The sequence below is a fragment of the Phymastichus coffea genome, unplaced genomic scaffold (assembly GCF_024137745.1).
Source record: "Phymastichus coffea isolate CEN01 unplaced genomic scaffold, Cenicafe_Pcof_1.1 PCOF00039, whole genome shotgun sequence".
NCBI lineage: Eukaryota > Metazoa > Arthropoda > Insecta > Hymenoptera > Eulophidae > Phymastichus > Phymastichus coffea.
Genome location: NW_026706850.1, coordinates 271281 through 297959, shown reverse-complemented (window position 1 = coordinate 297959; position 26679 = coordinate 271281). Strand labels below are relative to the sequence as shown.

Genomic DNA, 26679 nt, shown 5'->3' with positions numbered 1-26679 from the left:
TGACTAACTAATTTGCGTTGGCTGTTGAATTATTGTATGTAAGAAAAGCTCTCAATACCAAGTTATAAAAATAGAGAAGAGATAAATTCCACTACCCGTAGAACACAATAAGAGTACTATACACTGCAAGATTCACTGGATGAACGAACAAACTAAAAGAAAGGCTCTGAAGAAATCAAAGTCAATGTATCCACACGATGCACGCCCCGATGAGTTGCTAGATGGCGATATTTCTGTGGAAGTATTTGAACATTTAAAGATTATTCCAGATAGTTATTTAGATAATAGTAATTTGAGCATGAATCTTTTGAACTTGAAGTACTCGTACCAGAAACTCTATAAACCTTGTAATGGAATCGGCTGGATTTGGCATTGTCATGTTTCTATCGTCATTGCCTTTTACGTATTTCCAGAAAAAAGCATAGGTCGGTATGATGTTGTATCAGTGAAAGACTTCTATTAAACTAACAACAAGCAATCGTCATATTTTTCTCAACATAGAAATTCCAGTCAGGTTCTTTCAACTAGAGTTATTTATAATAAGCAGATTAACTTATATGAATTACTAATATATAAATAATAAATTCATCGTTACTGACGAGTAGCGTCGTGGTGAGTTTCATATTATTAGAACATTGTCTAACATTCCTGAATTTTCCAAAGATATTGAATGCCTTGTCAGATCTTTCATGAAGAAATGTATAGCTTGGTAGATTTTTAGTACAATTACTTTTTCATATTATAAAAATTCTTTTTCGAAAAGTCAGAAGCAAACGTCTAGCATATTACAATAAAACATAATGAATTCTTCTATATCATATGTAAATAATGCAGTGTCAGATGACAATTCATAGTTCAGTATACGTGTGTCTTTTCTTTTACGTGGACCTAATTTAATTGGTTTATGGCATTATTAGTAAAATCTGAATTAAAACGATATCCATCGTTTTTTATTCTAAGCCATCATGGTCTTATTTTGCTGAATATAAATCGACGAATTCAGAATTAATACTGTAAATTAATATTTAATAAAAAAGTTTTTCCGATAATTGTCAATTAGGCTGTTCAAATTTCGGGTGTTTTTTTTATTTTTAAATCTTCGTGGGTAAACGGATCAATTCTGAAAATGAATTTGTACTTAACATGTTAACTTTCCCAAAGAATAAGATGATCGTATTTTCCGATTTCGCGTTATAAAAAAATAGAAATAATTCAGAACACATAACTTTTTCTTGTACTTAAACAACTCTTATTTCTATTAAGTAATACAGTAGTTATCAAAAGCAGTACTGAGAATAGCACTTTGAGCTTTCAGGAATAGTAATCAAATGCAAAACGCATGAACAAGCAGTTCAACAAAAATAATTTCTGCGATATTAACATCAAATTAGTTAAGCAATTTAAGGAATGTGCATATAACTGCTAATACACTCTACCAATCTTGAGAGTATGATATTCGTAGGCAGCCTTCTTCCTTAGAAACTTCGCTAGAGACGTTAAAATAGATTAATGTGACGACATTAAAGTGAAGTTCAAGAGTCTCTGCTGGGATCCAACTTCACAAAAGCGATCAACCAAATTATAAGTACTTACGACGTCGAGTCTTTTGTTATTGTTTTCACTTTAAATAAATTAACAAAGTGCGATCAAAGCTCCAATTTGACTGCTAAAAATCTTACTCGAAAGACAAATTAAAATACGTAAAATTAATAAAATGTTCATTTTTAAATTTCTCATTTTGCGTGAACGACTATTTTCATTATCGTTAAAAACATCGTGATACCTTTCAACAGCATTTTTCCTTCGTTTGATAAAATCTCATTCTTTTCGCATTATGCAGCAACATAAAGACGCCGAGGTCGAGAATATCGCGAATACAACGGTAGCACCAAGAAAACCCTATTACGCTTACGAAGAGTATGAGAAAAAAATAATAGCTCCATTTTATCGGGATTATCTTTAGCATTCCTCTCCGCGGACACTCTTTGAATATACACCAAAGTTTTGACTTTGAAAAATCGTGTGATTGCGAATGTAGATAGCCCAGTTCCGAGGCATTAGTTTCTTTTTCCAATATTCGTTGCGAGATTTCCGGTACGTCCCGTGGGAATTCTACACAAATGATAATATTTTAACATTGCCAGTGCCCTACTTTAGATTTGCTCGAGAGAAGCAGATCTCTGTAATAAGTTTTATCTGGCTAATATCTCAGATATTTTCAAATAAGCAATGTTCAACTTTAAATCATTTTAATTATTTAATGCAGAGTTATTAAAATTCACTGTGAAAAGGAAGGAATTTCTCGCCTTGAAAGTAATCATATCTGATAATAAATGTGGATGTTTTAAAATATTTAATATAATATCAAATCACTTTATTGTCCTGCAATGAGGACTTCAGAAAATACACAATACCTTCGTTAGATTGACGCGTCCTACTGTATTTACAACAATGCGAGCTCCTCGATAAATGAAACTCACAATATGAAACAGAAAGAAAGGATCCACAATACGCTTCTGCTCGCTCGCTCAAAATTAAAAAAGATTCCGCGCGGGCTTATATAAGCGTGCGCGCGTTTATAGTCGCTGAAGTGCAGTCGTTTGGTCGAGAGACATTTTATACATTCAAATATCCACGTGTGCACGAGTGTTTGGTTGTAGGATATAGCCTCCCGCATAGAGACGCTCCCTCGAGACATTAGCCGCCGTGGAGAGTCGAGATAAACAGCACTGTGTCGTTGGCTTCTAACACGTATTCCTCCTGGCCCTGTGAAATGAGAGAAAGAGAAACGAACGGTTAATCGAACCCAGAGATTTTCCCCCTTGTTTTTCTTCTTCAAGCGCGAATACACTGGGGACGAATAGATTATTCTTGTTTTTCGGTTTTTCTTTTTTTCCGTACTCTCTCGCGTGTTTGCTTTGCACACCCTTTACTCTCGTAAAAAAAGTGGTTGTTACGGTTTAGCGTCACGATACAGCGGTTCAGCGCCGGAATGTTGGGTGAATACGAAATTGCACCAGTAGCGTTGCAACTGTTTTTTAAGTGTTTGTTTGGATGTTTTAGACTTGTTGATCGTTATTGAACTTTGCCTTTTATTTTCAAATAATTTGTAATTTGTCTAAGTGAAAAAAAAATTCAACAGTGAATGAAAAAGTAACGTAAATAAACAGGTGCATAATTGTGCAATAGAAGAACGAGTTTGGTAGTAATATTACGAGCGAAGAAAGTGTAATTTGACGCTTATATATTAAACTCACCAGTAATTCCCAATCAGCTTCGTTTACTAAAACGAGTATTCCAGGTCTTCTGTAGGAAAAAAGCGATTTACTTGAAATAGAAAAATAAGTACGCGCGAGTTTCCGGCACGCGAAAACTACGCTATACTGCCACCTGTCAAACTTCCTCCAACTCACTTTGAATATGCAAAAATATTATGATTATAATCTAATCGGTAATTTTTCCAATTGGATTATGCATCCAATCGGACATGTATTTTAAAAGCTAAAATATTTTACAAAATAGTTTTAAATATTGTCATTATTTGAAACTACTTCAAATAATTATGTTAAATTACTTTTGAAATATAATAAATACAAAAACTCACACAGTATCATTTTGAACAAAAAGCTCTGCTCGCTCGGTCAACAAGTTATCTCTAATCCAGATAATCAATTTTCCAAGTGTCCCTGCAAAATATGCGAATGATAAATAAAATAAATTGTAAAACCATAGGTGGTTCAATGTACACACACGTACGCGCTCGCGCGCACACACACGCATACGCACATGCAGGCATGCATAAACACGAGTCTCAATGCTCGTCGTTCTTACATTTCTCGCCAGCTGGTAAGGTGATACTGTGCTTTTTTTTGTTGTTAAACAAATACTCCGCTCCGCCGCTAAAATAAGTGAAATCAATATTTAATTACGTGACTTTGATGATCTTATCAATTGTTATCGAGCGCACAAACACAAAAAACTAAAGGTAAGATACGTGCAATCTAATTAAAATATATTGATCGGAATCAGAAAGTAAAAAGAACAAGATATTTGATTATGAAAAGTAAGGTTAGAAAACTATCGCATGCAGATTACCTAAACTCGATGTTCAGCGGAAGTCCGACGTCGCTTGCCATTGTTTCGTCCTGCTGGTAAGTACTGCGTTCGAACTACTCGCAGGGTTTAACCTTGGGAAACGTCGTTATTGTTATTATCTGTTCTTCAAGCAGTCTTCGGCACGTTGCTTTATAAAACCGCGCCGGTTCACGATTCCGTGAGTTTCTCTGATTTGGAACGAAACACACGGAAAACGCGCGGGCGACGCACTCGTCTCACGAAAATTTCCCCGGCGCGCGTTACTATCTCATCCTCATCACGATGAAAAGCGGAGGTGGCGAGTTGTTTAACAAGTGAAAGCCAACGAAAAAGCAGCTTCGAGGATAACGCAATCGAACGTACTAAACGAGTATCATATTTTTATTTTCCGCCGTTTAACGGGTAGCTCGGAGTAACAAGGATGTCGGAGCCGGTAAACGAGGAGGTGCTCCAGCCGTCAATGGAGGTGGTTAACGAAGAAGCTGCAGAGCAGGTCGTTGAAAGCAAGACCACCGAAGAACATCAGCCGCAAAAGGAGAAGGTTGAGATTGAACAGGAAAAAGAGGAATCTTCTTCAGAGTGTCAGAAGGTAGAACAGCATCCGGTAAGCGAAACGAGTGAGAGTCAAAGTCAAGAGGAACAGCAAAAACAAACACAGGATGAAGGAGAGCAAGAAGAGCAGCCAGAGAAGACATTGGTATATTTGATTTTTCATTGTTATGCACTAAATATTTACATCACTAGTTTTATTCTGATATACTTGTTGAATACAGGTACTTTATATAGTGATTATAAATACAATTAATTATGAAAGTTTTTAAGCTACTAGGTTAATTGATACTTCATTGTTATGTTTAGGATGACTCTCAAGATACAGTCAAGATGCCTATTACAGATTCCCCAGAAAGGGCATTAGAAGATGAGGAAATGCCTTCTATGGTAACTATTTCGAGTACATCGAGGGTAGATGATTCAGTGTCTTACAATAAGCAAAATGATGAATCTAAGTTTGTTGATGTGGGAGGCAATAGTCCAAAACAAACAGTTAGACAAGAAAAAGATAGTGACAGCGATAGTGTTTGTGTTATTGATGATGATGATGATTATGAGGAGCAAAATGATTATGATGACAATGAAGAAGACGATCAAAACAATCATGGAAGGATTAGACACAATGATGAAGATGAAGAAGAGTCTTATGAAGAGTTTGAAGGTAGCAGTACAGAATACAGTGATGAAAGTGAAGGTGATGAAGATCATTATAATGAAAAATATAGTAAGTAAATCATGCATTAACAAATATTTTTTGAGTATTTCTTTACTTTAAGTTATCAATATTATAGATAGAAGGTATCAAAAAAATGATAGGAGAGATGTAGAAGAAGATGTTGAGGATGAAGATGATGAAGAAGACGGCGAGAATGATGATGATTATAATGATGATCAAGATTTTGGTGGTGGTGGTTCAGATGATGCAATTTTGAGGCCTAATAATAATGGGCTTTCAAAGCAGCAAAAAGAGCGCAGTTCCTCGCTTCAAGATTTAAGTCTTATGGAAGGATCATCATTAAAAAACAGGCATAATGTTAATCCATTTAGTCAAAAAGCTATATTTGAAAGAAACCAAGGTAAGCGAAAACCGTATGCTCATGTTCAAAGCAAAGTTAAAAAATATATCGACGATCTAGCGGAGCAAAGACGAATATCTAATGAAAGGCGTAAAAAATCTATTGATGAAGCACGCAATAGAAATTACCAACCTACAGGTAAATAAGATTTTATAATTTTTTCCAAATCAAATAGTTATTTATTTGTAATACATTGTAACTTGTATATTTTATAGAAATTCAAATTCAAAGAAGCGAAGAAGTAGTGTTGGCATGTCAGACAATGAAGAATTACACAGAAAAAACACTGAAAGAGGTTGCAGAGAGTGAAGAAAATGAAAAAATAACATTTTTACAGCAAGGAGTTGAAAATGGTGAAATATCACTGATTCCTAGGCAACTAGTATCCTGTAACAGTATAGAGATAGCAAATAAAGCTCAAGAGATGGAAATTGATCTGATTGAAGATGAAGACAAGAAAAGACCTTCGTTCAACGGAACTGCGCCGAAAGAAAATCAAAACAATTTTATGACCGAACGAAAAGGTATACTACGACGTGAGAGTGGTCCTCTAAAATCATCAATTTTGAACGGTGAAGATCCGCTAAGTTTCCAACCTATCGACAATCTACGAACGCTGTCGTATGACGAGTATATGAGAGGCTCCGTTAATGAAACGGATGAAGTAGTTGTCAACAGGATAGAGATCACTGATGTCCAGAGTATACCAGTACAAAATGTTGAAATCGAAGACGACAGTGGACTCCGAATAGAAAGCGTTGTAAGCAACTACAGTACTGAAAAAAGTATCGATGACTTTCAGAATAGAAAAACCCCAATAATGGTGAATCAGTCAACAGAAACTTTCTATCGGGAAAATTCAGAGATACATAATCTCAGATTACAGCTCAATCATCGAAATCAGCAATTTAAGAATTTACGCGAAGCTTATCAAAAAACAATGTCCGACAATTTGGCTATGAGAATGGAACTGGAAAATCTTCGTAAAACTGTCGCCTATTATCAAGAGCAACAAAAGACTCTCCAAGTTGAAACAAAAGTATCTGCTGTTCAAACAGAAAAGTCGACCAATACTCATGATATGCCTTTGATTGAATTCGAGGACAATGACCCAAAGTTAGGTGTCTCGACAGTAAGTACTCAATGGTCGGACAGTACAGGCAGTGTAGCGGCGATTTCGATGGATCCTCCGAATGTGACAACTGCATTGAATTCAGACGAAAGCTGCCAACCATCGAAAACACCAATCCACAAAAGAAACGCTTTGTCGCGAGCTTTCATGACCTCTACGAAGATTTTACAAACTCTTTCGAGTATTACCTATGGTAAAATCAAAGTTGATAAGTCTGGGAAGCCTTCAAAGGTCAACGAAATAGCGAAACCGAGTAAACCTCCGCCTGGTCCATCAAGCTCGAAAAAACGAAAAGCCAGTGATACGATGGATGGCTCTACACAGCCCACGAAGATACCTCATTTGTCAAAGTCAACCGATCAAGAAGAAAATGCATCGATCACTTCCGAGCCGCCATTCGTGAATCCAAATACAATAGGGCAGGAAAGCGCTAATGCTAATACAAAAAAAAATGCTGACGAGCAGCAAGTAGAAGAATCTACATCGGATGACGATGTTAAAGTGTATGTCTATCCAGAAGACGAAGAAGGTCGTCAGCATAGTTTTTTGATTCAAGCAAAGGAAGTGTCAGATAATCCAAAACCAGGAGTCCGCGAATGTGGCCCTTACCTTCTCGGTAATGTCGAGGTATATATGACAGAGGTGAACGGTACGATAAATATCTGGGGCAAAGAACTCAGCCAAACAAGTCAAACAAGTCAGGCAACTGTAACTACTGAGGATTTCGACACCACTGCTCGTTCAAGAGAACTTCAGCAAAATCTCCGTTGGCAAAGTACCCCAAGAATATTCAACAAAAACGAGGGTCTTTCAGCGTCAACGAGCAAAAAATCCCGTTTACTTCCGAGGTATGCTCAGCCATCACAAGAATCTCAGTGCGAGCACAATCAGAGACTGTCTTGTCTATCGTGTCATGAACACCAACATCATCATCATCAACAATATCATCAACATCAACATTCATGCTGCAGTCCACCGATTATACGAGTCGAAGCGCCGTGTGGGTGCATTCAGGAACAGAAAAAAATACCAGATTGTTGTAAAGCGAAGTCGATGCCGAATATAAATCAGAACTGTTGCTGTAACGGTTACAAGCCACTTGCACGACGACACTCGTTTAATCCTACTGACGAAGAGGACTCCGATGAAGATGATGTTAATCGCACTTTAATATCCGATAACTGCACCCCACATTCCTTAAGTAAGACTAAGACGGTGCATCAATGTTCTTCTGAACCGAGAAGTAGTGGTGGCAGCCCTAGTGATCCTTCTAATTCATGCGAGAACGAGAGCGATCCTTTGATCGGATCGAGGCAAGTCTTAGATGGATTTGAGGGACCCGAGGTAAATTATATTTTAAAATATATCATTAATTTTAATGTTACTTTCGAAGTGTTGTAATAATAATGCTATTTATTTAGAAGAAGAGAAAAAAGAAAGTACGTGGGCTCCTAATGGATTTATTGAAAAAAGGTTGCGTTGGAGATTGCCGAACTCCTAATCCGCTTGATAAGACAAACTTGCATCATACCACTTCAATATACGAGCCCAGCACTTCAGCACAGCACAGAGCTTCATGTTTACCAAGTCAACCTCCTCATTCACACCATTCTAATGAAAGGTCAGAAAGCTATCATTTTTACAATAAGTTAGATGTAACTTTAACCTTATTTAATGAAAAAAGTATATGAATGAAGCAATATTATTTTGATAAACTAATATTTCTTTTCAACTATAGGTGTTCATCTTGCTGTAAACCTGATAAGACAAGCCAAATTGAGGCTCAAATGGAACGTTTCCGCGAAGAGATGGATAAATTACGTAGCCAATCTGATACATTAGCCGGCATGATACAGGCGCTAAAGAGCGCGGATATTATAAATTAAAACTATTAAAAGAAAAAAGTAATGATATGCTTTATATACGTGAACGTTTTGTGTAAATAGTTGACATAAAAGGTACTTTTCAGTTTTTTCGATGTTATCTCCAACGATCTGTGCGTTTGGATTGTACGACTACTTTTGTTCCTTTTTTTCTTCTCTTCTTTTCTCACGTATTTTCATTTATATTTTTTGTTTTAGCGCGGCTAATTTTACGGAATCGTGAATCGATCGATAATTCGAGCGGCTTTGTAAAAGCTCACGATAGACGTACATTTTTTAAGTATCTATATAGTAATGTAATAAAAGAGATGAATTATGTACACTCATTTTTTTATTCCATTAAAAGCCAAATAAACATTTTTTTCTTACAGAGTATATTTAAAATCTTATTGTTTGATTTAGTGATTGCAGTCACAAGAGTCATAGCCTTGGCCAGATAAAGGCATTTCCATTTGAGGAATAGGGCTCTCACCCGAACCTTGACCACCGAAGACGTTACTGTAGGAGACTTTTAAGTAGTCAACATGTCCTTGTAAAGATTTTATTCTTCCTTGTGCTTGTTGCAAAGCTTCGTTCAAGTTCACGATTTGTCCTTGCATCTTTTGCCGTATCTACATCAAGCAAACAAATTATAATGCGTGTACCACATATTACAAACCTGAGAGCAATTATTTTCTCAAAATACATACCTCGTCTCTTTCTTTCTGAGCAGTTTTAGCAACAGCTCGACACTGCGCCAACTGTATCTCAAATTCACTGATTTGCGATTGCATACTCTTTTTAATTGCTTCACATCTTTCTTTTGTCCTAGATACTTGTCTTGCGGAATCTTCTCGTACCTATAGGAAAATTAAAAAATTAATTACCTATTTATTTTTTGAAACTAGTCATTTACCCACCTGTTCAAGAGTAGCATTGAGCTGAACAATTTCATGTTGTTTCTCGTCTAATTTTTTCTGCACGGTGCACTGTTGCTCTTCAAACCTGGCAACAGCATTTTTCAAACGTTCATTCTCAGTACGCAACTCGCTATTCTTTCTCTCAAGCTCGTCAAGCCTGCCATCACCATTAGTCTTCTCGTCCTACATAGACATATGTTGCACAAGAAATGGAATATAAATAGCAAAGAAAAATTTTCAAATACTCACACTAATAACTTCAATTTCGCGTTGCAGATCATTAATCTGCGTCTGCATAGCATCGATCCTGTCCTTAGCGGTCAAAAGCTCTCGTGATAAATCCTCGCAGTTATGTTCGGCAAGCATTCTCAATTGCTGAGTCTCTTGCAGTTTCACCTGCGTCTGTTTCAATATATCTGGTAGTGGTGCAAGCTCTGCGAGTTTTTCTTGAAATTGGTTCTACAGAATAATCATAGAAATTGATTTACGGGTTTTTCACGTAAATTTTCGGGAACGTGGATATTCTACCTTAACACGCCCGATTTCCAAGGTTACATTTTCATTCATCCTCGCATTGTCCATTTCCATGAGGTCTAACTGCCGAAGTTGCTCTTCTACTTGTTGCTGCGCCTGTCACAACGCCAAATTCTTCGATATAATACATCGAAAAATATCAAAAATTGTAAAAAAATATTTTTCAATTACAAGCTTTCACCAAGTATTGAAACTTCTGAAAATGAAATAAAACAAAAGATTTTCATACCTGCAAGTACTTATTACGATAATCATCGATCTGAGCGGCCTGATCTCTTATCATTGTTCTCAACTCTTCAAGTTCATCTTGCACTTCTCTGTACCTTTGCTTGGCAACAAGTATGGCTTGTTCCTGTTCAACCAGCAATTCTTTGCTCCCTTCATCCCCCAAAACACGAGCGATAATGAAAACAAACGCGAGAGTACATAACATTATTGTCGGTTGCAATTTTGTTTCGACTAACCGAGCAATTCGTTGCGTTCCGATTCAATTACTCGAGCGCGTTCTTGAGCATCTGTCAGTTTAATTTCTAAACGCTCGCGTTCCTCCTTGGCTTCACGAGCGTCCCGTTTCAATGACTCTGCGTCGCTTCGCAAACGGGATACCTCGCACAATTTATTCTTATAGTCGTCCTGTAGACGCGCGTATTGTTCGCGTAAATCGCGCAATTGCTGGCTTGCGCATTCCTGGCAAAATTGATAATTGATACGATATCATGAATTTATTCTCCAAGATTTTTAATACATTATTTCTGTCAAGTAGAATTAAATATATTTTAGCTTTAAAACTTTTTGTCAGAAAAGTACTGATTCATTTACCGGCGCATCATTGCAAGGCAAACAAGTCATCGAATTTTGAGGAGCGATAGATTTACAAGCTGATTTCGGCTGGTCAGGGTTGCAGGTGGCGCATGAATTAGCGCATTCGAGAAGCTTTTGTTGTTGACTGAGTAGTTGCTTTTCATGCTGGAGGTACATCAACTCAGATTTTAGATTAGAAACTGTGTTTTCTATACACGTCAATTGTTCGCTCTGAAGAAAATAATCGTTAGTTGTGAATAACGAAATTTTTTGTTTTGCTCGATAAAAATGCTAAATTTGTATAGACCAGATGTTTAGTATCAGTGCCGTAAGCAGCGAGTTTCTCCTCGATTTGAACAGGACATGTTTTGCCACGCTGAGATTGACTTGTAGTTTGCTTTCCACAGCCACCACCACCACTTTGACGTAACATGTCACCGTGAGAACCTCCACCGTAAAGTCGCGCAGTATTGCAACTCTGACCTGGTTTTTGGCAAGATCTTGGACTTGCTGCAATTAAGGAATATTTATTCATTTTTCATGGCAAGAAGTAGCAAGAATAAAAGCGGCAAGCACACCAGTAGGACACGCAGGTCTAGCAGATTGTTCTCGCGAGCTGCACTTGCAGGACAAGTCACTGAACTCGGGTTTCCGTGGTGATGGACAATCCGCTTCCGGACAAGCCCTCGGCGTTGGGCTACAACTACGTTGCTGTTGTTGCTGCTGTTCAATACCCTTCATCTTGCGCGTGAGCTCGCTATTCTCTTGTACTATCATTCGCATCTCCGCTTGCAACCCGCAAATCTTTCGCTCGAGACATTCTAACGCACTGTCCTTCTCTAACAATTCCTTTTCCAATTGAAATCTGTTGAATTTTATTTCGTGACAGTTTGAGTGGATTAAAGTGAGCGTTGAAATTTATTGCAAATTATTTTTGTTTTTAATTCTGTACTTTCCGCCTTCGAGGCATGCGTTCTCTTTGGCGAGCTTTTCTTGCAAGCAGAGAGACTCGGAGAGACGACCGGTTAAGTCTTCGAGACACTTGTTGCCGCGACTTTTGGGTCGACTGTCAGCTATTACAATCTTTGGGAAGGTCTCCTCGGTATTTCCACAGACTATTAATCGTGGCAATCTTTTTTATAGAACCGAATGATGTTAGATGAAACAACGGCAATAGTAGGATAAAGCGAAAGAAATTTTATTTTAAACCAAAATTTTAATAGTATTTTTTGCAAAACTATTGAAAATCTTTTTATAAAACTACATATTTAATATCGTAAAAATCAATCTTACTTATCCTCCTCGTAATCGATCTGCGGAAAAGCAAACTTTTGACAAGGCTTGGTCGTACAGTCATCGAGCTTTGTACAAGGGTCGTCGTTCTTATCGTCACCACATATTGTTCTTCCACACTTTTATTGGCCAAGACGAAATTGTAATTTGAACTTCTCGCATCATAACAGATTATTACTTACAGGTTTGTGCGGATACGGCAACATTTCAAACATCTTAGCAAAAGTAATTGACGACGGGTCGATCATACCGATAGCTCGTTGTATTTTACGAGTGATCTCGTTGAGCTCACCAATCTTTTGCATAAGTTCTTCTTGCTTGCACTTCAATGTCAGTGTGTCCTCTTCCGACAGCTTCTCTTTCTTCGCCATGCAAATGGAGCATTAGACATCGACGCGCGCAATCAATATTATCGAATGAAAGAAACTCACGCATGTCAGCTCCTTTATAATGGATTTCAATTCTTCGATTTGCTTGCGGATGGTATTCGCTCTCTTGCCGTCGCATAGAATCTCCTCAAACAGATACGATTCCGGCACGGGCATCGCGCTCATTACCGAGTCGCGATTTTTTCCACAGCCAACAACGATACCTTGACGGAAAGACAAATGCAAACAGTTTAATTGTCGGATTATTTATTGGCTGGCGATTGAACAATCACACAAGTATAAAGCTAGTCGAACACGTTGAACAAGTACAACAGTAGAATGTGAGAAAAGGAAAACACTGCAAGGAAATCAAACGTGTCCCTGCATAAAGCAACACACGGTAAAACGGCATTAATTTCTCACCTTCGCCAATGCAAGGCGGCAGTGGATCGTAAGCAGGGGCGTAAAGCGAATCTTTATCAGTTAGCTCTTTGGTCGCGCAGGCGCCGGATTTCGCAGTTTTCTGCGTTCTCGTGCTCCTTGCATCTTCGGCGCCATCTTGACCTTCGGAGATTTCTTGATCAGACATTCTGTTGGCGAGAAAATCGAATTATCTTTTTTTTCGAACGCGCCGTGCGCCTTTGAGCAAATAGCCGTGGCGTACTCTGACACCGAGTCTTCTTCGATTCCCGACAGCACAGATATATCCTCGATCTTGTCTACGCTGTCGTTCTCCGACTTTGTATCTTCATCGGTCAACTCGTCAATCTACAAAAAAAAAAAAAATAAAATGCGTACGCCGATACATCGTTCAAGTCTACGAAGAGGAGACTTTTGGCCTACCAACAGTGGAGTCGAGTCGCTATCCACAAAAGCAGGTCGCAGTTTCTCGATGTTATCCTCGAGTCGATCAGACTGTAAGCTCGACCGACAACTCTCGGACTGGTCCTCTTCGAGCTTCTCTAAATTTTCGGATTGCGGGACCTCAGCGAGGAAATCCTCGACGTTCAGTTGAATTGGTTTGCTCAGATCGAACAAGGACTCAAGCGACTTGAAGCTATCCTTCTTCGTGCAATTCTTCGGGAACCTCGTTGATCTGTCGCTTCTCAACAAAACCTGATTGTACCTCGGCGATGAGTGCAGGCTCTTGTTGGACGGCTTGGTATTCAAGTTCGGCGACTGAACGCGTAATTGCTGACTCAGCGACTGCTGCAGCGTGCCACGAGACTTTCTTCTCTGCCGAACGGAAATTGAAACTGACTTTTATTATTTTTTTTCGAGATGTACGCTGACTTGGAAATAGGTAGAAAAGTGTACCTTCATTGTGCTTTTACCTTCGAAACGTCGACACACGAGCGTCTGGTGAGATCAAACGCACACGCGTACGAGTGTGAAACACCTGTCTGAGTCGAAATATTTTCTGTTAATTATTTTTCCTTTAAAAGAGTAATGGGAAAGTTTTTTTTAACCTACCTAAAAATTTGGACTACTCCGAAAGGTAAAAAGCATAACATGAAGTTGGAAGGCAAACTTTGCAGCCTGAAGGACTTTGATTTTGATTATTATTATTTATCATTTGATTGTTTTTACATACTTGGTAAGGAATTAGCTGATACTGAAATCAAATTTTTCATAAGTAATTGTTTATTTAGATTTGAATACAATGAAACGAAGGTAAATGAAATATATTATTACATTTTTAAAAACGCTTTAATCTTGAATTCGGATAATCTAAATTTACATCTGCGCATCATCTAGAGATAATTATTCAAACCCAATATGGACGCCAAATGTTTTGTAAACAGTTTGGCGCGCAGTAGTAGTAAATTCAAGTTTAACAAATTACGCGAACTGATTCGAGTTTCTTGATTATAAAAAGTGGAAAAATACAATTTTCATAATGGCTTTGAAAAAGAAGAACAGATTCAAAGATTTTTGTAACAATTGGGTAAATAAACAAAATTAACCTATATACTGAAAGTACTCCAAATTTCCACAATGATTCAAAATTGATTGATTAATTATGTTTAAGGATGATTATATGGCACAAAAGAAGGCTAAACTTGAAGAACAATTTCAAGAAGCTGCCAAGCATGAATTTTCAGATCCATCACACATTTTCAAAGGTGTAGCAATTTTTGTAAATGGCTATACTAATCCTACCGCCGACGAATTGAAAAGATTAATGATGGCTCATGGTGGAATTTATCACCATTATTTAAGATCTCAAAGCACAACACATATGATAGCTTCAAATTTGCCTTATTCCAAAATTGTTGCTTACAGGAAAGCACAAAGACCATTGCCTCTTTGCAAACCAGAATGGATAACGGATAGTATAAAGGCAGGAAAATTATTAGATCATAAAAATTATTTATTATATTCTCAGTGTACTGAGACACAGCCTGCAATTTTTTCACATTTTAAGAAAAACAGACTTTCGCAAACAGTGCAACCAGAGCCTATTAGTACAAATTCAAAAGTTTTCAGCAAGACAGTAATTTCAAAGCCCAAAGAAGAACAGTCTCCATCTATATCACATCCAATTATTCCTGGTTCAGCAATAGCTAATTGTACTAAAAATCCAGAATTTCTAACTGAATTTTATAATAATTCACGTTTGCATCACATTTCAACAATGGGTACAATGTTCAAAGAGTACATTACTGATTTAAGAGATAAACATGATGGAAGATTCCCAGGTCTTGAGTTTCTAAAAAAGCAATCTATTGAGCGACATAAGGCTGGTCCCTCTGCTAGACAAGATTATATTGAGTCTGATGAAGAGTTATTTGATGAGGAATTGCCTAGTGATTTGCAGAATCAAAAACCTATAACAAATAAAAATCCAATTATCATGCATATTGATATGGATTGCTTTTTTGTATCTGTTGGTTTACGGAAAAATCCAGAATTAAGAGGTTTTCCTATAGCTGTTGCTCATGCAAAAGGTAACAAAATATCAGATAATCCAAGTGAATATGGTTCAATGTCTGAGGTAGCCTCGTGTTCCTATGAAGCTAGAAAAGCTGGAGTAAGGAATGGTATGTTTCTAGGAAAAGCATTAAAACTTTGTCCAGACTTGAAGGTTATTAGATATGACTTTGAAGGATACAAAGAAGTTTCTTATACCTTATATGACACAGTTGCTTCTTACACTTTAGATATTGAAGCAGTTAGCTGTGATGAAATGTATGCTGATTGTACTAAAATTTTACAAGAATCTAAATTGAGTCCATTAGACTTTGCTACAATAATTAGAAGTGAAATAAGAGAAAAAACTGGATGTCCAGTTTCAACAGGGTTTGGCCACAATAAGTTACAATCAAGATTGGCAACGAAAAAAGCAAAACCTGACGGTCAGTATTTTTTGACAGATGATACTGTTATGTCCTTTATAAGAACATTAAGTGTCAAAGATTTACCAGGTAATGTGTAATTTATCTAATATAAATATTTGTAATTTTATAATAGCATATCCATTATAATATGTATTTTTTTCAGGTGTTGGTTGGTCGACTAGTAGTAAATTAGCAGAAATGAATATTGAAATTTGTGCTGATTTAGAAGCTTTGCCTTTATATGATCTTCAAAAAGAATTTGGTAAAAAGAATGGTCAGCAATTGTATGACATGTGCAGAGGAATTGATAATACAAAGCTGAGCTTAGAGCATATTAGAAAATCCGTTTCTGCTGAAGTAAATTATGGTATTAGATTTGAGAATACTGCAGCAGCTCACGAGTTTTTAAAAAAGTTGAGTGAAGAGATCAGTGATAGGCTGAAAAAAATCAATTCCAAAGGTAAATGCGTCACGTTAAAAGTTCTTTTTCGTGCCAAAGATGCACCAAATGAACCAAGAAAATTTATGGGTCATGGAGTTTGCGATGCTTTTAACAAATCTAAGAACTTTATCGCTTCAACTGACGATCCTATCACAATTGAAAGGTATTTTTTCTAATTTTTGTGAAGAAAATAAATTTTCTGTGATAGTTGTATCATTGTACTAATAATATTTTACAGAGAAGTTGTACACCTTTGGAACCAATTCCAACAAAACCCTGAAGATGCTAGAGGTATTGGAATTCAGATAACCAAACTGGAGTCTACAAAAAATAAAGCGAGTGGATCTACTATTTTTAAATTTATTAATAACATGAAAGCTGCAGTGTCAAATGACAAACCTGTGAATCATATCACAGTTCCTTACACGAAAAAGCAATCTACAAAATGCAGTTTGATGGAATTTTTCCAGCCTGAAAATAAAAATAATTCTAAAGACAGTTATTTACAACTGCAAGACTATAACAAAGTTAGTTCAAATGTAGAAAGTTGTTCGAATTTAAATGAAATACAATTGGATGATAATGTTTTAGATAATATAATGAAGGGAGATAAAGTTACAGAAATAGCAAAACATACAAATGTTAAAACATGCCTTAGTAACAAAATTACTGTGAGTAAAGAAAATCAGTTTTCGAAAGAACTCAATTTTGAAGATGAAATTAAAGATGACTCGAGTAATGAAAAATTAAAATGGCCAAATAGTAATAATACAGATCTAAATATTGATAATCATATAGAATCTGAAGAATTAAAGTTTGATGACGATGAGTTAAATGAAGTGTTAGGAAATGTGAAGAATGAAGTATTTTTCAGAAGGGAAGATTCCAATACGGATGATATAAATATTAGACTTCAACCAATTTTGGAAAGTGATTACGATAGTGATAACTCAAATCAGTGCCAAATCTCAAAAAGAACAAATGGACAGCAAACCAAAATTTCTAGTCAACTTAGGCAAACCAAGCAATCACAATTTTTTAAACAAATAAAGCCTTTTTCATCCAGTAGAGTAAGTAAAGTCAAATTGCCGGAACTTCAAGAAATTGATATGCAAGTTCTCATAGAATTACCAGAAGATATTCGTAATGAAATTCTCAATGAGTATAAGGAAAAGAAAAATGAAAATATGGAAGATGAAAACAAAGATTTCAGAACTTCTGAACCACTTATCCTAAATAATAATATTCAAACGAATACTAACATAAATATAGAAGATATATCATTTTCTCAAATCGATCCGGAATTTTTAGCGGCTTTACCTAATGATATGAAGAACGAAGTCAAACATTACTGCGATGCTCAACGAAAAGTGAAAAAATTACAAATTGAAGATAAACGTACAAACAATGGCTGGTACATCTTCAAAAATGACGAAAAACCTCAGAAAGGTATTACTAAATCGAAACGTGGTAGACCTAAATTAGCGGATAAAGTGGTAAAGAATAAAGAGAAAAAGGCAGTAGCAAGTACTTCGCATAATAAATTTGCTAAAGAATCTGAACCGAGTTCAAGTAATATAAAAGTAGATTTACAAGACAAGAATAAAAAAAATCAATTAAGTAAAGAAACTTCAGTAACAAACAAAAGTTTTTACTTTGACAATTCACAAGTCAACTCGCAGCACAATGAAATGTTATCAAATTTGGTCAGTTGTCTCTTAGAACTTCCAATTGCTCAGGTATGATTTCAAATAAAAAATTTGTGTCGTTATTTTATTTTCTACTCTAGTAATATTAAAGGTAAAGCATCAAGTTATGCAATGGATTCGAAGTAGTTCAAATGTTAATGATGTTGATTTTCTATCATTGACCACTTACCTTGGAACGCTACCGAGAAAACACCGTCTTGCAGACCTTCATATTCTAATGAAATGTTTGCATAGGTAATTAACACGTTTAATTAATTTTCTAACATTACCGTATACATTAAACTTAACATATTTTTCACAGGTGTATATCAGAAACTAAAAGTTGTATCTGGCACGATACTTACAAAAAAATAGTGATCCACGTTCAAATTCGTATGCGTCAGGAGTATACATACGATCTAATGATACCATCAGAAGTGGAATGTGATCGGTGCCATACCTCAATACTGTGATATTTTTATTGTTATTTTTATAATAGTATTTTGTTGACATGTTAATAAATTGTTCAGATAAATTATTTATATAAAATTATTCAAATCAATTGACCAACTACACAATATCAATATATAAGGAGTCGGAAAAATAATAAGACAATTTAATATAGACGGAATTTTTATTTTATTTTAAACGAAATCACAATGCCTGCGCAAAATTATTTTTGCGTATCACGTATTGAAGTCTTCGCTTGCTCTTTATTTTACCTTTGTCTGTGTACGTGTTTGTTTTTATTTTCTTTGTGTTTGATTAAAACGCTATTATGCATTTCGTTCGTTATCATCTAATCAAATCTTTATTATATTTATATTAACGTCAATTACTGCGTGTCTGTAGGTAATGAATGATAGGTATTTTCGGAGGTGGTATCAATTTACATGGTATGCAAAAAGTCGTATACTCTGCGCTAGATGTTCAGTACAAAAATTGCTTGCAAAAACATTTTATTGAGGAACAGAATCAAATAATAATCATTCACGGTGATTTACTCGCTACGCGTGCATTGACAACGAAAATAGAGAAAAAACAAAGACGGTTTGCCAACGGAATCACGTAAATGCATTTGCAAAGATCAATGTGTGCGTGCGTGTGCAATTACGTATCACGCTTTTGTCATTATTATCAATATTGTTCTTACATCCTGAAGAATAAGCAGCTTATTAATTATCGGAGCACCGACGCTGTGTTTGTATGTACGAGGGCAGTCCTAGAAATATCCGACCCGACATAACTGTTATACGATTGCTGTTTAAAAACAATATTTATAATAGAAGGTACTAGCCTCAGGGAACCTAAGTTCGAAGTTTCGTGAAGATATGTTGTTTGTATTTATTTGGTAGCTATCAATAGTTGACACTTTTAGTGAATTCATAAAAATGGAAAAAATTGATTATATTTGTGTAATAGAATGTTTTTATTTGAAAGGTTTCAGACCAACCGATATAAAAGGAAGGATAGCAGAGTTTAAACAAAGACGTGTAAATTGTGAAAACAATAATTATAAGCAAGATATCGAAGCTATCGAACATCGCTAAGAAAAATATATCGAAATAAAAGGAAATTATGTAGAGAATAAAGGAGGAGGAGGAATAAATATATTTTTTTTCGAAATATTTTGTTTTTGTTTTCATTTGTTGAGTCGGGTATTTTTGAGACTACCCTCGCATGTGTTTTATTTCTATGTTGACATGAGAGATTTTTTCTGGGGCGAAGCTTATAAACGAAGGTAGAGACAATATAAATGTTTAATGTAAAAAATTTTACGTATAAATTATACAATACAACTTGTACAAACGTGTGGCTTCTGTTGTCTTCTTTTTCTCTATTTGGTTTTGACAACTTACTAAGAGGCGCATGCATCAAAAGATATTTCATTAACTAAACGTACGTAATAAAAATATATCACTAATATAGAAAAAACGTTCAGAAACTAAATGTGTGTTTTATTTTTTTCTTCAAATTCTTCGTGTTCGACGAGGAAGGGGGTAGGACTATAAAAAGTATGTCAAACGTTATACACGCTACTACTTGCGTTCTCGCTGGCCGCGCGAGAATGACTTTTCTCTACGAATGATTACATATTGCACTAATGTTTTTTTTCTATATCGCAAGATCACTGCTAATGCGGTTGGTTTTCTCTTCTGTCTCTTGGCAAACAAACTTCGTTAAGTGCGTATAATTAACGCACTTTCTCACTAAACCGCAAATTTACACGAGTCTTATATGCCTAGTCCATTACTTTTTTCTTTTATTTACTTTAGTATCCTGTTTATATTATTATAGTTCGTAATATATTCATACGAGTACAAAAAGACTTGCCCTAATACTTCGCGTTCATATAGAGTGATTAAAACTTTTTTTATCTCCTTTGCATCTTATGCTTATTACACGATAGATAACAAAATCCCGAAAAATCTGCTGAAAAGTATTCACGTTATACTTGTTATAAGAATACGACAATAATATATTAATATTTATGATAATAATTTAAATTTGCAACAATAGTTTTTTTCTTCTCTTGAAAGCAAAAAAAAGAACCAGACTTTTTCTAGGTAACAATTCATAATAATTAATATAAAACAATATATAATCTTCGGCGTGAAAAAGTAACTGTATATAATATATTTATTATAAAAAAAATCAACGCGAATTTTCAAAATAAACTCGTCGTTGCTTATTCCGCACGTAAAATGACTCGATGAAAACCGTCTTTACGTATATTTACAGTAGCGCTCATTTATTATTTCCCTTGGAATTGCTTGTGCTCGTTGATTGTAGGAATAAATTATAAGTGAAATCTACACAATTCCACGTAAGTTTTATCACATTATTTTTCAAATTATTAGTGATACTTAAGGTATAATATACCGTATTTATTTACAATTCAAATTTTTGTTGACAATTTTAGACAAAATAAGTATTTTACCCTAAAATCAATTTTACAATTAATCGATTTTTTAGATTACACTTCAAAAATTACTCTAATATCTCATAAAACTAAATTTACTTTTAGTTTTTACATTGCTTTTTTACAAAATACTGGAATGTAATAAAAATCAAATTATAAACGAACTTAGATTTGGTTTCATATAAAAAATAAGTAAATTTACTCTATTATATCCAAATAATAACAAAATTTTATACGATCACAGTATCATTTGCAACTTCAGCTTTTACTGAAAGATCATCGCAACAAAATTTAGTCAAATAAATTAACAGATATTATCGTGCATTTAAACACGAACCGAAGTCACTTATAATTTCACCTCAATGACCCAAGCAACTCCATTTGACTCCCAAAAAATGAAAAAAAAAATTACTACTTCGCACATGCTAAAACCCGCGAGCATTATCTCGCAACAGTCCTCGAAATATAATACACAAGTATCGTCATGGGCATCGTGGTATATCCTCGCTTGTGTAAAGCGTCGCTCACGATAGGCCCTGAGGGGTAAAGCATATTTTTTCAAGTTCACCAGTAGATGAGCTTACAGGTGACTCTACTCGCTCCTCTTGTTCACATGCCAATTGTTCGCTGTAGTAATGAGGTGCCGACAAGTAGTCGATCAATCGTCGTGGTAACGGTAACGTTGGTATCAAATCCTTACGGACCATTTTCAAAATGACGAAGCGACAGGTATGCTGAAGACTTTGGACTTGCTTAAAACGTGAGACTGGATGCAGAAGTTGTACTCTCATGGGGCCGAGGACTGGACGACGATGCAAGAAGAATAAGTAGCGTCCACTTCGTGAATGTTCCACTGCGTTCTCAATAAAATCAACAATTGTGTGCGACTTGAATTTTGTACAGCTACCGAAGCTGAAGTTACCTGTACAGAACAAAAAGAAAGTCTTATTTCAAATTTCACATGTTTGTGACCGAGACTTGAAATCTTTGAAAAAAAGAAAAAATAAAGTAACACTGGTACAATTCATAATTATTAGCGATTAATATACTCAGTGAAGTAATAACGGATGATTTTAAACGTAAAAACAGTATTACATACAATAAAATGTATCATTATTGAAGATAGCATTAATATGTTTTGCTAAACAATATCGATTATTTTACCATCAAAATATTACGTTTAGTAATCGTGACCGAACGTATCACGTTCCGTAATTACAAACAAAGTTTTCAATACAAGAAGTATAAATATAATTTTATTTCATGTATGTAGTTTTTTTTAAAACAAAACATGATCGATGCTTTTTCTTTTAACATGTGGAATTAAATTTAAAAAACGATTATGCAATGTAAACCTTTAATTCGAATAACAGTAAACAAAATCTCCATATAATCATTGGCAAAGCAAATTAATACTCATAATGTATTATCTCAATTTAACTTAATATTCGAGGTACAATGGAAAGTTGAATGTAATTGGAATCGAATTTCATTCATAGCACTGATACAGGAAACAATATAAATAAAGTGCTTACCCTGATCATGCTCAATTCTGACATGTCGAACGCAGTTGTTCAGCCTAAATGACAACGAGAATATATAATGATCGTCGCTGCTATCTCGCACGATAAATGACCCATCCGGTTCATTGGATAAAATCTTTTCTGCAGCTTCGCCGCTTATGGGTCCCCAATACCAGCCATACTGCAAGGAAAATTCAATCTCCAATATAAACAAAATTCGCAATAATGAAATTAAAAACAATCTAGAGCAGCAATACGATTGACAAAGCAATCATCATATCATTACATCATCAATTGTATGAATCATTTTGAACAACTAACTTTGTGTAATCAATTCATTAATAAAACTGTACTCACGTCCTTGACTTTCTCAATGCTAGCAGCAAAGTCCATGCTGGTATCTTCGTTGACCTGTTCGTCGTCATTTTCCGACGCTATGGGTTGTTGTGCGGGTGTTTCACACCTTGGCGGCCCCCCATTAATTCCATTGGCAATTGCACCATCAATTTGCGAATTAATTCGACTCTCGACATGTCCATTGCTCTTTGGTAAAGGCGGTAGTGCACGTTTGAAAAATGGCAATTTTGTACCAACTTGAGTGCTCGTCTCAAATTCATTAAGATCGCCGTTCATCATTGCTCCACCATTGTTATTGTTCTGCTGCTGCTGTGGATGTTGCTCGTAATCGGCTACCAAATCGTCATCGTCTGGATGGACTATCGTGTCTGAGAGTGGTGGTTGTTGATGAATCACGTTATTACGATGTTTCGTTACTATCTGATGCTCCGGCGAGCCTATCTTTTTAAACCTGTTGGAGATAAGTAATCGATTCACTAGATTTTCGAGCTCTATGATTATACAATTCATAGCGTAAAATAGCACTTAAACAAATGCAATGACGCAGAAAACATGGATAGACAATTAATTATTTTTCACTCTATGTAGATGTTTTGAGATTCAACAAGACATTAGAACATTAATTGCGTCAGGATTAGCTGATATTACGCGATTGACAGTGAACGTTCCAATAAATAATAATATTATTAATTACAAACCTGAAAATATTGCACAAAGTCTGCTTGAGATTGAGGGTGAAATGCCTCTGACTTTTCTTCATTTTCTCTCTGTTGCCACCTGCACTGCCATCAGTTCCATCCACCAATCTCAAATCGTCGCTCCTCTGCTCGTCTTTCACCTTCTTGCTTCTGAGCGTGCATAGCGTATTCTTTTTGTGTTTCTTAGCATTGCCACTGTTATTGTTGTTGTTATTATTATTGTTGATATTATTGTTATTATGCTGAATGAGGCCGTTACTGCTCTTATTCGATATTGGCGTGTTCGTTGTCGATGAGTCAGTCGCGTTGTGTGGATTGCTGTACTTGTTGTTATTGAGGTTGAGGAGTTTCGGTATCACAGCGTGTTGCTGCATCTTACCCGCGCGCTTCATTTTCGCCTCGGCGCAACTTTCGCTCGAACCAGACGAATACAATGTCTGCAAGTATTGGCGTACCTCGTGCAACGTCATATGAATTGGTTCGCCAATGTTGCGCACGTGTGAACTTCTTGCGGTCGTTCGGTGATGATGCTGCTGCTGTTGCTGCTGCTGTTGCTGTCGGCGGCCTACTGTCGCTACTTCTGCTACTGCTACTGAAGTACCCGGCACACTGTGGCGCTTGCCTGTCGTTCCTTGGGCAATTTACGAATACTTCGATATTTATCTTTTGCCAATGGATTTATCGATCATTCGATCAATCAAAACCATTAAAAAAATTTTTTTTATTTGTAAAATTTTAAATAAATGATATTTTTAGATTTAAAAAATAGGATAAATTATTTTGATAATTGATGACTATATTTTAAAAATAATAGTCATATTAATTAATATGAAATAAATCTAATAAACATCGTCGTTTTAAAGAACATGAAAAAATAGTGTATATATCAATTTTAATAATTTTAGATGTTGCTTTTACATTAAATAATTGAAAAGTTTTTAACTGAATTAAACTCCAAACAAAGATTAAAAATTTATCATAAGGGTCCACTGAATATGATAAACCATGTTTAAAATTACTTTTAAAGTTTCTCAAATTGAAAATGTTTATCATATAATTACCACAAATTTCATTAGCAGTAGAACCACCAATAAGAGATGTAGCGCCGAAGTTATTGCAGCACTCAGCGAGCATCTTCTGTGACTTGACCACATAGCCAATGGATCTAGTTTTCCCAGGCATCCCACCACAATAATGTCTCGCTTGCATATGAAACTCGCATTCACTTTGACTGGCAGATACATTCCTTCGCCTCTTCCGATGATGCTTATGCCTCTTTGGCCTTTGAGGAGTTCTTAGCTCATGGTGAAACGGCCGTACCACATCGATAGGGACAGTATAGATATCCGAATCAAAGGGTACATTGTACATGTCACTAATTTGACTAGTAGTCAAGATATCATGCGACATTGCCGAAGTAATGAAACTACTATCATCTGCTTTATTACTCAATCCTGCGGTGTTGATCGAATTGTGCGAGCTGGATAAACGAGACGAGGCCAAAGACGAACGAGAATTTGGTCGATTTAAGGTGCTAAAAGGTGTAATCGTTATGGCACCTTGGTAACCTGCTGTCGCCAGACCTGGAGACGACGACGTCAAATAGTCCGATGTCCAGTAACGCGAGGAATTGCTGCAAAGAAATAATTCATTAAAATGATAAAAAATAATTTTATTGATTACTGTGAGTTAAAGTGACTATGTAAATTGCTGTAGATTTGATTTACATATTCTATTACAGTAAACAAAGGATTGTTTTCTTGCATTATTAAGAAAATTTAAAGTTATTTTTAGTATGTTCTTATTACTCATAGTGCAAACATTGACAATTCATGAGCAAAAAAATTAAGTGCATGATTGGTTTGTCTGAAGACTTATCTCCTACATGATAAGAGAAAGACACAAGGACACTTGTCACTTACTTTCTACTGATTCTATTATTGCAAGTCACATGCATCACATCATGATTAGGCGTATGCTTAGGCTTTAAAATAATTCTTCCCTCTGGCCACGATATTCTACATGAAATAGCCAGAGCCTCCTCAACTATTGTCTCCACTAAACTCTCAGCAAACTCAATAATACATGGATTAGCTGCTTTTCTCCTGGCTTCTAAAATAGTATGGGTATCAGAGGTGAGAGGCTCCAGAGAAGAAGCTGAGGTATCTGGTGGTGACGGGCTATCTTGAAACTCTAGAGGTGGTTTGATGGCAATCTCCTCAAGTTTCCTCTGTTCAGCCACAGTTGCTGCTGCAGCCGACAGTACATCTGTCCACATAGGCCCTTTTTTCAGTGTGTTGAAATTCTCACCATGGATCCCATCTGAATAGTCAAACGAGTCTTGTGACAGAGACTTGCTTTCCATGTCACTTTCCTGCAGCTAAAACAAATAAGAATAGTTCAAGAGTTATTTATTACTGTACATTTAGTTAGATGGTACATACCTCTGTAGTAGCAAAATGTCCCCGAACAGAGTCACTGGATATGGAGCCTCCAATACCGCTGCTACCAATATCACTTAGCGGTCCAGTAACACTTAATGAGTAAGAGGGTGGCGAATCCATATTAACCCTCGTGCAAAGGCAGCTCTCTCTCACGTTGACAACGTATTAAACCATGATATTTCAAAGATTCGCCTACAATCTCGAAAAAAAAGAAATTACAAACAAATCTCACCCATTCAATCTTGAACACGCTATCACAATAGATTCTACACTCACTCAATCACGAGCACCGTCATCGCCGAGGGAGATTGCATTACGCGATCGCACTGCTGCTGCTGTTTGAACCTCATCTTCGTCATCATCCTCGCGGAGACATTTCTCTCGGTTGGTCTCACATCCTTATGAGAGAGAGGACACACATTACGGGGGAGCCGCGCTGGCGGCGGTGCTATTAATTACTGCGCGCATTCTTGTCTAAATTTAGAGTGCACACAATGGCGAGACGATAAAAACTTAACCATACTCATTGATCGCAAGAGCGTACAACGACAACGACGAAAACGACAATGCGCTCGAGAAATTATCCTCGAACTCCACACGGTCGTTATGTTGGACGCACCGCCGCCAAGC

At 36.1% G+C, this 26679-nt stretch overlaps 5 protein-coding genes across 10 annotated transcripts; 2 read left to right on the top strand and 3 right to left on the bottom strand.

Moving 5' to 3' along the window:
* Positions 1-2182: 2182 nt before the first annotated feature.
* On the bottom strand, positions 2183-4237 carry LOC131663974 (ubiquitin-related modifier 1). The gene is made up of 5 exons (XM_058934789.1): positions 4096-4237; positions 3832-3899; positions 3605-3686; positions 3258-3306; positions 2183-2766 (listed from the first exon to the last, which is right to left on the bottom strand). Exons 1-5 carry the CDS (start codon positions 4134-4136, stop codon positions 2698-2700), a joined length of 309 nt encoding a protein of 102 aa, XP_058790772.1. The 5' UTR covers positions 4137-4237; the 3' UTR covers positions 2183-2697.
* Positions 3857-9105, top strand: LOC131664037 (trichohyalin-like). 5 transcript variants are annotated; one of them, XM_058934877.1, is made up of 8 exons: positions 3857-3985; positions 4091-4151; positions 4502-4792; positions 4954-5371; positions 5439-5861; positions 5939-8199; positions 8277-8476; positions 8594-9105. In XM_058934877.1, the coding sequence occupies exons 3-8, from the start codon at positions 4517-4519 to the stop codon at positions 8739-8741; spliced, it is 3726 nt and encodes a 1241-aa protein (XP_058790860.1). In that variant the 5' UTR covers positions 3857-3985; positions 4091-4151; positions 4502-4516; the 3' UTR covers positions 8742-9105. The 5 variants fall into 5 exon arrangements, with proteins under 5 accessions (XP_058790860.1, XP_058790861.1, XP_058790862.1 ...); XM_058934878.1 differs by lacking the exon at positions 4091-4151 and having other exon boundaries at positions 3932-3985; XM_058934880.1 differs by lacking the exons at positions 3857-3985; positions 4091-4151 and having other exon boundaries at positions 4344-4792; positions 5439-5723; positions 5784-5861; positions 8594-9102.
* A 31-nt stretch (positions 9106-9136) lies between these two features.
* Positions 9137-13956, bottom strand: LOC131663981 (centrosome-associated protein CEP250). The gene is made up of 18 exons (XM_058934794.1): positions 13951-13956; positions 13477-13869; positions 13298-13401; positions 13057-13223; positions 12697-12857; positions 12448-12627; positions 12266-12384; positions 11925-12104; positions 11551-11837; positions 11280-11482; positions 10991-11203; positions 10636-10858; positions 10401-10549; positions 10166-10267; positions 9887-10096; positions 9638-9820; positions 9428-9577; positions 9137-9349 (listed from the first exon to the last, which is right to left on the bottom strand). The coding sequence occupies exons 1-18, from the start codon at positions 13954-13956 to the stop codon at positions 9137-9139; spliced, it is 3243 nt and encodes a 1080-aa protein (XP_058790777.1).
* A 769-nt stretch (positions 13957-14725) lies between these two features.
* LOC131663940 (DNA repair protein REV1) lies at positions 14726-18607 on the top strand. The gene is made up of 5 exons (XM_058934728.1): positions 14726-16061; positions 16138-16579; positions 16655-18155; positions 18223-18359; positions 18427-18607. Exons 1-5 carry the CDS (start codon positions 14819-14821, stop codon positions 18575-18577), a joined length of 3474 nt encoding a protein of 1157 aa, XP_058790711.1. The 5' UTR covers positions 14726-14818; the 3' UTR covers positions 18578-18607.
* Positions 18608-18736: 129 nt separating this feature from the next.
* Positions 18737-26679, bottom strand: LOC131663969 (uncharacterized). Of its 2 annotated transcripts, none has more exons than XM_058934780.1 (8): positions 26326-26679; positions 26050-26248; positions 25528-25985; positions 24667-25238; positions 23606-24236; positions 22908-23358; positions 22563-22731; positions 18737-21949 (listed from the first exon to the last, which is right to left on the bottom strand). In XM_058934780.1, the coding sequence occupies exons 2-8, from the start codon at positions 26167-26169 to the stop codon at positions 21552-21554; spliced, it is 2799 nt and encodes a 932-aa protein (XP_058790763.1). In that variant the 5' UTR covers positions 26170-26248; positions 26326-26679; the 3' UTR covers positions 18737-21551. The 2 variants fall into 2 exon arrangements, with proteins under 2 accessions (XP_058790763.1, XP_058790762.1); XM_058934779.1 differs by having other exon boundaries at positions 26050-26241.